Raw genomic sequence first — 10,529 nt, 5'->3', positions numbered from 1 at the left:
ACCAATTATGTGCTTAGTCACTTAGCAGCTAGTGTGGCTAGCTAGCACATTGTTTAGCATAAACAGTTGTCAATTTAAAGTTTAGTCAGTTTAATAACATTATTTTGATTTTGTACCAAATAATCCTCAGTTAAACAGACTGAATGTAAAGCAGAGATTTTATCAACAAATCATTTCAAGAAATGTGTTATTTAGCGTGATAGCTAATTTCAGCTAACTTGCAGTATTTTTTCCCCCCTCGCATTTAACTGCTGAGAATGTTTCTTCAGAAATGTATCTCTAAAATGATATCTTCACCTTGTATTCCCTAATAATATTAATCTAGACATTCTGGCACTGATAACATGCAAAGACCCTGTTAGCATTTAGCACCAACCAACTCTGTGCTGTTTCGTAGCAGCTGTTGTTTAGTATCAACAGTTCTGTTGTTAATTTGAAGTTCAAGTATTTATTTTTGATCATTCTTAGTATGTGAGCACAAAACCCCTTAAAGACTAACTTTATTATTAACTTATTAACCTACTGACAAATACTCAAAACTCAGATTTACACAGATTACTTTTTTTTACCTTGTGCACGTCATTCATAAACTCCTTTATTGTTTACGTTCCCCCCACCCGTTGCGTTCTTTGAATGCCCTCAATAGCTTTCATTTCAAAGAAAGACAAAGTGGAGGAACATGTTTTTCAGGTTTCTATTAAGTGATATGCTGGGAACATTGACCTTGGTAGAACGCTTCTAAAACATACAGCCCAGGGAGCTTACAGGCATGTTTTGTTTTATTGTTTAACTAAAACTCATCAGCATGGTTACTAACCAGTCCACACTCAGGAATTCGACCTGCGGACGCCAACCAAACTTTCTGCTGGAGGGGAAGAAGAGAAAACAAGAACCGTGCCCATTGCTCCACTTCCACACTACTCGACTTTCAGAGGAATACGGTGGATTAAAACATGACCGTACCAAAGAGATTATACGTCTGAAGCAGATCTACAGTTACAGCAGCCGAAGCAAAGAGCTGACAGAGCAGGCTGTTTGGGCTGCTCAAGTGTACGTTAGTTATTGACCTGTAGTTAATCAGGTCCTTGTGCTGCTTGTGAGAAAGCCTTGCACGTGAAGCAGCTTAGAAAAACAGGGCTTGTTATGAGGACGGGGGTCTGGTGGAGTTGGGTGGAGGGATTTCTTTGTGTTCGGACTCAGTGGGTTGCAGGGGGGGGAGCTGAGCCGTTTGTGTTTGCTCTGGGAGACTTGAGAGCGACTCTGTTTGGCAACCGGCGGAGTGAAGTCCGTGATTTAAAGGGGAAGAGGAAGAAAACACACCGTCCATGTCTGCACAAATCTTTAGACGTAACTCGGTAGGAAATAATCCCCGAAGAGTAAATTAATGAGCGAGAGCTTGTTTTTGCTGCTTCTTTGAGAGAAAGCGCTGTGCAACTTGTTTTTTTTTAATCCCAGAAGAAGTCGTGATCATGTCTGAAAGACTAGTTTTTAAGAAACTAGATTCCTAACCGCACGTTTACATACATGCACGCAATTTGGCATTAAGAATAAAGCACACATTTGTTACACAGAACCATTAAAACGTGAGTTAAATTGACCAAGTTAACAAATGTAGGAAGACCTCAATTGCACAGTTTTGGTTTGACCTCTGACCCCCACTAGGCTCTGTCACCTTTGAACCTTTGGAATGCGATTTGGAAAGCTCGTGTAAACACGACTTCCAGTCTGGACGTCGTTGTCAAAAAACATGAACTTTGGACTGGATCTGAACCACATCATGTAAAAAAAGCACCTTAAAGGATAAAAAAAGATTTCCTTAAAGTGACTCGTTGGAGAGCTAAGGATGACCAAACATCCAGATGAACATTTTGTGTAACTTTTCTGTCTGTTGACCTGATAATTTACAGATTATCACGTCTGGCTTTAATCCAAAGGATGAATTTCCTGTCACATTTTCTCTGACACATCGTGTATCAGTCCAAAGCACTCGTCATTCCTTGGAGGTTTGCATATAAAACATGACGGGAGGTTTACGGTACACGCAGAGGACAGGTGATGACTGTAGTCATGGGTTTAGCCTATTTATAAGTTCAGGTCCTTTTTTTTGTGGTTTTCCTGTCTGAATCTCAGCATGAGTCATTTTCAAAACAACACGTAAATACGTTTGCTAAAATGTCATTTAGACACAAGACCATGAGAAGTAAGGGTGTGGTGGGTGCTGCAGCACCCCCTCATGGATGTCAGAGGACATGGATGTTTAAATACATAAAGGATTAAAGGTATTAAATGCAGAAAGTGAAATCTAACCTTAAAACATTAGCCTGAAGTAATATTTCAGACTGTCATGTAAGAGTTGACTGGCAGTTTTCCAGATGTTTGTTTCTGAAATGCAGGTGCGCACTCAATGTCAACAAAGTACTTTTATCTGCATTCTTAACAAATCTGAGCACAAACTTGTGCTGACACATCAAATTTGCCAGATTCCTCCACTCCAAACGGCTCTTCCATGGACGTCGACCTGTTTTCAGCCACTTCAGTCGTTTATGTAGGTAAACAAACTCTCCTGGTAGATGGCAGTCACTTTTTTATTTAAAAACACATAAAATGACCTGTTTTTATGAGTACCTTTAATGAAAATGAAATCAAACAGATTTAATTTGGACTTTTTTTGTCATAGTCTGTGCATTTTGGTTAATTGTTGGTAGGATTTTTTTTTTTAGTACTGTATTTTTCGCTGTATAAGTTACAGCTTTTTGCATAAATTAGCAAGCCCTGTGACTTATACAGCGAAGCAACTTATTTATGTTTTTTCCCATATTTAGAACCCAATTTTTGCTGAGATCTGACAATTTCATTCATTTTGACATGGAAAATATTGAACACTACCATTTTCAGCCACTAGAGGGTGGTTGAGTAATATGGCAAGCCAAGTGTCTCATTAATAAGTAAAAGTGTCTATTAATGAGACACTTGGCTTGCCGTACAGAGCTACATTCGCCTCACTCTGTAACTCGTGCAGCAAACGTCAAACAGCTGCATTTCGCCGCGCCGCCCAGATGAAATGCAGCTGTTTGACCGTCCAAGTGCATTTATTAAAGTAAAGTTCAACTGAGACGCACCTTTACTATGATGTCGAGCAAACAATTCATTGTTTTTAAGTGTTAATCTTAAGTTCTTGTTAATGGTGCCCATGACACAAGTCCGGCCCTCCTTGGACTGCGCAGGGATTTCCCTTCTACATTTTTTTAACGACTTTATGATGAAACGGCACAATTTTACACTTTTTTCTATTTTTTTTATACAAACATTTGAGCTTTTTTCAACATTTCTCTTATTTTTCCCCGTTCCTGTTTGAGTTTTTGTCTTTAGCATGTAAATAATTGTGTGTTTGTGTGTGTTCAGGGATTCTGGACAACGAGGACGTCCGCACGATGATGCAGGGCTCGAGCATGGTGAAGGTTCGCTCCTCGAGGTGGCAGAAGAGTCGAGGTCTGCGGCTGCTGGAGGACGGGCTCACCGTGTGGTGCGAGTCCACCAAGAGCTCCTGGAAAGCCAAATCAAAGCAGACGTGTAAGTTTGACTGAAACATTTATGGCACGTTCAATAAAAATAAAAACATGTTGTTTTTGTAGATTGGTGAGTTTTCTCTTTAAATCTGAACCTGCTCTTTGAAGGAACCTTGGCCTTCAGAGGCTCCTGGAGAAATAGAAATATAAAAAAAATGGGCAGTTTAAAATTTCTTTGTTGATTTTCCCGCATCCAACACAGAAGAGAAGCCGTAAATAATTCTCATGTGACAACAGGAGTGAGTCCAACTGGTTCTGTCACAACTGGAAACTGAAATGGGAACCAAAAATAATTGAAGCCCAGCGCCACTCCTTCACCTGCGAGTTCAATCCCAGACAGATTTCTGTCAGATTATTATAAGATTAGCACAGGAGTTTCTTCTCCCAATTAATTGTATTTTGTTCCAGAGCCACAAAAAGTATTTGAAGTGGAAAAAAGAAGCTAACATGCGTTTTTTATTTATGTGAAAAAGTCAAATTTGGTAAATTATACACAGTAAATAAACATTTACTATGAACTCCGTTGGTATTTTTACACGTTAAGACAAAGAAAAAAGCCAAACTCTTGTCAGGAGAAAAACATTTGGTTTGAATAAAATGTAAACACTGAACTTGCAGCTTTAATCCTTATTATATTTGTGTAATATTTATAATGAAGCATTTGCTTCTATTCAAGTAGCTTATTAGTTAATATAAAAAGGCAAGTGGTTGCACATTTATATGTGATTTCCTCCAGATATCATGATTAATATTATGTTTTAGTGCCCAGAGTAGTGTGGACTGACGAAGAGAGACTGACACATTCAATTAAAGTGACTTTATTTGCATTGCCCAAAGGCTTAGGGTAGAACCTGGATGGGACTGGAAGACAGGCAAGTGTCTTAGCTGTAAGGCTAGTGCCGTATTTTCCGGAGTATAAGTCGCATCAGTCAAAAAAAGCATTATGAAGAGGAAAAAAAACATATTAATTCATTCAACCTTTATTATACAAGTTAATCCCATTGAGCCTCGGGGACTCATTTACAAGAGAGACCTGAAAATATATAAGTTGCTTCTGTGTATAAGTCACTTTTATTATGCATCTTTGCTGACCCGTCGTGTTTATTATGCATTTATGTAATGGTCAAAACAGCTTCATTTCGCCAGGGCGGCACGGCGCCGTTCATCCATCAATCACGGCCGGAGCCGCTAACTTTAATTTTTTAGGAAATTTAATGCATCAGTCAAAAATTGTGTTATGAGTATGGAAAACAAAAAACGTATATAAGTCGCAGGACTAACAAATCTATACAAAACACTGCGACTTATACGCCAGAAAATACGGTACTTTGTATAATGTCTTTAATGTCCCTATAATCCTAAAACCTTGAAAACAGGACAGCCGGTACCTCCCAAACCCAGATTACAAACAACTATTAACTGAAAAGACGCTGTGCGAGGCTGGCGTCTTTAAAGGAAGGAGCGAACGTCGAGATCGAGCACGAAGCTGCTGACACCAGACCAACGCTACGGGCCTCTCCTCTTCCCCCCTCGCTCGTTTCACCAGCCGCTCAAATCTGGAAACAGGACGTTAATTAAGCAGAGACTCCTTCACAGTAACGTGCAACACTCGAGCAACGGTGACGGAGGATGTGACTGTCGTTGGATAAAAATATCCTCTATTTATCTTTCCCAAAATGAGCCGCACTCGGCGGCAGATTTTTTAAACTGGTCAGATGATCGTGACAGGCCGCAGTTATACAGAAAGTCTACAAAATGAAGACCAGGCACGAGAATCTGCCACGGGCAGCGTGCGAGGCTTGTTTTTATCTCCTCATCAGCTTCTCCAAGCTCACGGACTCGGAGGCGACCTTGGACTGCGCCTTCAGTCTCAAATCACCTCCTCATCCCGTCCTCTCTACTAACTCAAACATGTGGTTCATGGGCAGTTAATTTCACTTATTTGCCCGTTGCCGTGTTGTTTGCCTTGGACAGAAGTTTCGGGCGACCGCGGTACAACGGTCTCGCCCACATCAAGGCAACGCACAAGATGTCGTAGGAAGCACGCATACCTGAGTAGAGTCGACGCGAGCCGTGGTGAGACTGGACGGTGGAAGAACGGCTCGTGTGCGACACTTCCTGTTACAGGGATCACTTTAACTTCACAAACACCCGAAGGAGTTAAAGAAACTGGAAAGCAACAGATTTACTGACTGTTTTCAGCAGATAGGCACAACAATCTGACGGTTTTGTTGATTTTATTGCACAGCTGCTTCAGGTGGAAAAGATTTACCCAGCTTTTTGCTTTCCTACTTTTCAGTTCTCGCTGACGCAGGAAAACGTTTTACCGCTGACGCTCTGCAGGGCACAGAGCGGGGAGGAGGGCTGACTTGTGGGTCGGCTGGTGGTGAAGGCTGCCTTGATTGTGTTGAAAATAAAAATAGATGCACTGAAGTTGCAACATCCTGATGACATCAGTGAAGACCAGGCAGGCTGCTGCTGAGAACCAAATCAGTCTCGGCTTGATTTCTCTGTTCAGAGCCTCCAGGTCCAGTTTTATCTGTTGTGTCCAACACTCCAAAGCACCGGGCTTACAGCGCAGCTCTTCACACTTCTGTTTTCTGTTTACGCTTGGAAACACTCACACATGCATGTCACGTCTCTGGGATAACCTCGAAGAAAGAATGTGCAGAGATTTGTGAAGAGGTGGGGAGCAGAGGCTTTTATGGCCTTTAGCTTCAGAATGAAGCTATTGTCAGGACAGACAGCTCAGTGGTCGCCACGCTGAAGGCTTCTGGACATGCAGTGTGAACGCTGAGCGCTAAATGGCTTTCCTTAAATTTGCCCAACAAGCTGGAACTGAGTCGTTACAGCTAAAAGGAGCAGAGCACCGGTTGAAAGGAGAAACCTGCAAGCTAATACAGGAGCAGAACATTTGCTAAAAACAGCCAAATACTAGCTAAATGCTAAGAGCAAAACATTTTTTAAAGTGTAAAGTAGCAAAATGCTAGTGAAATGCAAAATCAAGCTAAACGCTAGCTTAATTTTGAGCTGCAAAATATTTGCTAAAAGTAGAAAACTGAAAGCAAACTGATGAAAAAGACAGAAATATTTTATAAAGGCTAAAACTATCAATATGCTAGCTAAATGCTGAAAGTTTAAACATTTGTTAAAAGCTAAAATAAGCAAAGTGGCTAATGTTTAAATGAGCAAAAGATCCAAACTGCTAAAAGGGAGGAAACATTTGCTAAAAGCTAACCAGTAGCAGATAGCAAGTTAAAATTAGCTAAATGCTAACTAAAAGGTAAAAGGAGCAAAACACTTGCCTAAAGCTAAAAGTAGCAAAGTATTAGCTAAATGCTAAAAGGAGAAGAGCATTTGCTAAAAGCAGCAAAATACTAGCTAAATGCTAAAAGCAAGACATTTTTTAAAGCTTAAATTAGCAAAATTCTAGTGAAATGTGAAAACAAGCTAAATCCTAGCTTAATGCCAAGAGCTGCAAAATATGTGCTAAAAATAGCAAACTGATTTAAAAAACTGAAATTTTTTATAAAGGCTAAAACTAGCAATATGCAAGCTTAATGCTGAAAGTGGAAACATTTGCTAAAAGTAGCAAAATGATGGAAAAATGATAAAACAGCTTAAACACTAGCTAAATTCTAAATGGAACTAAACATTTGCTAAAAGCTAACAGTAGCAGATCACAAGCTAAAAGTAGCTAAATGATAACTAAATGGTAAAAGGAGCTGCCGGTGTCAAACACTTCATCATCATCATCATCAACTTTATTTATAAAGCACTTTAACACAGCCATAGCTGAAACAAAGTGCCTAAAAGTAATTAGCTAAGAACTAGCTAAATACAAAAAGAAGCAATATGGTAGCTAAATGTTAAAAACAGCTAAATATTTTCTGAATGGAGCAAAATTCTATCAAATGATAAAAAGAGCAATTACAATAGCTACATTTTAAAATGAGCCAAACATTTGCTAAAAGCTAAAAATAGCATAACGTTAGCACAACACTAAAAGAAGAAAGATGCTAGCTAAAAGTAGCAAAAACTTTATGAATGCAAAAAGAAGCAGAACGTGAGCTAAAAAATAGCATAAAACAAAGTAGAGCAAGTTTTGGAAAACTTTTAAACAAATATGTGTAACGGTTAGCCTTCGGAACATGTGCAGGGAATGATGCTCAGCTACTACCACCCAATATTTGTAAAATTACAGACATTCGTGTCTCGTTTTATTTTATTGCACAGCATCTCTCTTCTTGACCTTCAGCGGCTCCGTGTCTCCTCTCTCCCAGTCGCTGTCACGGAGGTGGAGTGCGTTCGTGAAGGCTGCCAGTCCGAGGCGCTGAGGCGGCTCTCCGGGTCCGTGCCAGAGAACCAGTGCTTCACGGTGGTCTTTAAGGGAGCCAGGAAGAGCCTGGACCTGCGGTGCTCCTGTCCGGACGAAGCCCAGCGCTGGGTGCGAGGCCTCCGCTTTCTGAAGGAGCGCGTGCAGAGCATGACGCAGAAGGAAAAACTGGACCAATATCCTGCTGCCGTATGTTTCCAGTACGAGTGCAGCTGAGGCAGCATCACTATGGAGGCTGACTCACCTGCACAGCTCACACGAGCCGTCATGGCCACATGGAAAAGCACCGTCCAAATGTACCTCACCTGTCTCCATTATTTACCATCTCTCATAGCCAGAGGACGAGGGAGTGTAGTTCTCAGCTGCAGGTCCATTTCTGTATTTTCTCCATGGGCAACAAGAACTCTAAAATAAAAAGAACTTGTAAAAAGAAATATGAAAAGAAAGCTAAAAAAATCCAGCAATTAGTCAGTGACGTGACATCATGAAGAGTAATTCAGTTAAAGGTTTAGTTCAGCTCCTGCAGTGGAAAAGTTATGAACAGTTAATATCTTACCTGCTGTAGATAGCTCTTTGAATAGTTTGGTGAACTCTGACCAGATGAATGAGCTAAAAGTGAACGGTGTTAAAACAACTCTAGTTTTACAGCACCGATGTTTTAAACCTTTATATCTCTTTGAACAAGTCCACTTTGATGTTGGCCCTGCTCAGACTAGCCATTAGCTCATCCTTCCATCCAGAATAAACCATCTACAGCAGGTAAGATAGTAGCTGTTAATAACCTTCCCACAGAGCCCCACACCTGTCCAAACGCTGCCGTAGTGGTTTCACTTGAAGTTCTTGTATCTTTATGTCATTGTTTTTCTTAATTCCCTTCACTTGGATCCGGGGCTACCTGAAGCGTGCGGATGAGAACCAGGACGGGAACATGACCTACGCCGAGGTCAAACAGCTGCTGCAGATGATCAACGTTGACCTGAGTGAGCACTACTCTCGCGCTTTGTTCAAGGTCAGAGTCATGACGGTCTCTGCATCCGTTTAGTGTCCTCTTGAACCTGTGAATGCTGTTTGTTCTGGTTTTATACTTTGTGATATTTTAGCTGTTTGTATTTCAAAATGTTCGGCTCATTCGGGAGATGGGTGCCACAGCTTTTGTTGTTTCTAACGTTCGTTCTTTTAAAATAATTTTTCTTTACAAATATTTCACCATGGAAACAGAGATTTGTACTTCAAAATCTTTGCTCTCTTCAAAATCTGCTTCCTGTTTTTATCTTCTTTTGCTGCTTTTAGCTACTATTCTACTACTTTGACCTTTTAGAAAAACTTTTTGGTACTCTTAGCTTTTAGCTAGCCTTTTGATATTTTTAGCTTTTAGACACCCTTTTACTCTGTTTGGCCTTTAGCTACCATTTTGCTGCTTTGCTACTTTTAGTTATTAGCTAGACTTTTGCCACTTTAGCTCTTAGCCAGGCTTTAAGTATCTTTAGCTTCCCCATCCCCCACCCCCCAGCTTTTTACTACTTTTTCCTTCTAGCTTGCCTTTTGCAAATTTGAGCTTTTAGCTACTTTTCAGCTACTTTTACCAGTCTTTGTACTTGGTTTAGCATTTAGCTATCATTTTGCTGCTTTTACTTCTAGGCAGATTTTTTTTATATACTTTTAGCATTTATAACTAGCCTTTTAACATTTTCAGCCAGATTTAGTGAACCTTTTGCTATGTTGAAATTCTAGCTAGCCTTTCGATACATTTAGCTTTTAGCTGTATTTTTGTTCCAATTAGCTTTTAGCTAACATTCTGCTGGTTTGCTGCGTTTAGTTTTTTTTTTTTTTGGCTAGCCTTTTGCTACTTTTAGCTCTTAACCAGACCTTGAATATCTATAGCTTTTAAACGTCCTTTTACTACTTTTATATTATGCCTATCCTTTTGCTAGTTTGGCTTTTAGTTACTTTTCTGCTACTTTTATAGCCATCGTTTTACTCTGTTTAACATTTATCTACCATTTTGCTGTTTTTATTTTTAGCTAGCTGTTTGCTTCATTTAGCCTTTAGCCAGGATTTAATTACTTTGGCTTTTAACTAGCCTTTTGCTACATTGAGCTTTTAAGCTATAGGCTTATAGAGTGGCCAAGAGCTAAAAGTAGCAAAAAGCTAGCTAAAAGCTAACAGTAGCAGAATGACAACTAAAAGCTAAATGTAGCAAAAGGCTAGCTAAAAGCTAACAGTAACAGAATGACAACTAAAAGTTAAATGTAGCAAAAGGCTAGCTAAAAGCTAACAGTAACATAATGACAACTAAAAGTTAAATGTAGCAAAAGGCTAGCTAAAAGCTAACAGTAACATAATGACAACTAAAAGCTAAATGTAGCAAAAGGCTAGCTAAAAGCTAACAGTAACAGAATGACAGCTAAAAGCTAAATGTAGCAAAAGGCTAGCTAAAAGCTAACAGTAACAGAATGACAACTCAAAGCTAAATGTAGCAAAAGGCTAGCTAAAAGCTAACAGTAACAGAATGACAACTAAAAGCTAAATGTAGCAAAAGGCTAGCTAAAAGCTAACAGTAACAGAATGACAGCTAAAAGCTAAATGTAGCAAAAGGCTAGCTAAAAGCTAACAGTAACAGAATGACA

The 10,529-nt window shown here is 39.8% G+C and overlaps 1 protein-coding gene across 1 annotated transcript in view; it reads left to right on the top strand.

Moving 5' to 3' along the window:
* The window catches only part of plcd3a (phospholipase C, delta 3a), a 25,931-nt gene that overhangs the window by 5,181 nt on the left and 10,221 nt on the right, over positions 1-10,529 (top strand). Inside the window, exons 2-4 of the mRNA XM_037689236.1 lie at positions 3,403-3,570; positions 7,850-8,078; positions 8,782-8,911. Of these exons, the coding sequence (XP_037545164.1) occupies positions 3,403-3,570; positions 7,850-8,078; positions 8,782-8,911 (527 nt within the window). The remainder of the gene's footprint in view (positions 1-3,402; positions 3,571-7,849; positions 8,079-8,781; positions 8,912-10,529) is intronic.

This window comes from Nematolebias whitei, chromosome 15 (genome assembly GCF_014905685.2).
Source record: "Nematolebias whitei isolate Nwh7 chromosome 15, NemWhi1, whole genome shotgun sequence".
Classification (NCBI taxonomy): Eukaryota; Metazoa; Chordata; class Actinopteri; order Cyprinodontiformes; family Rivulidae; genus Nematolebias; species Nematolebias whitei.
The sequence above is the reverse complement of the archived record's forward strand: the minus strand, read 5'-3'. Positions and strand labels throughout refer to the sequence as shown.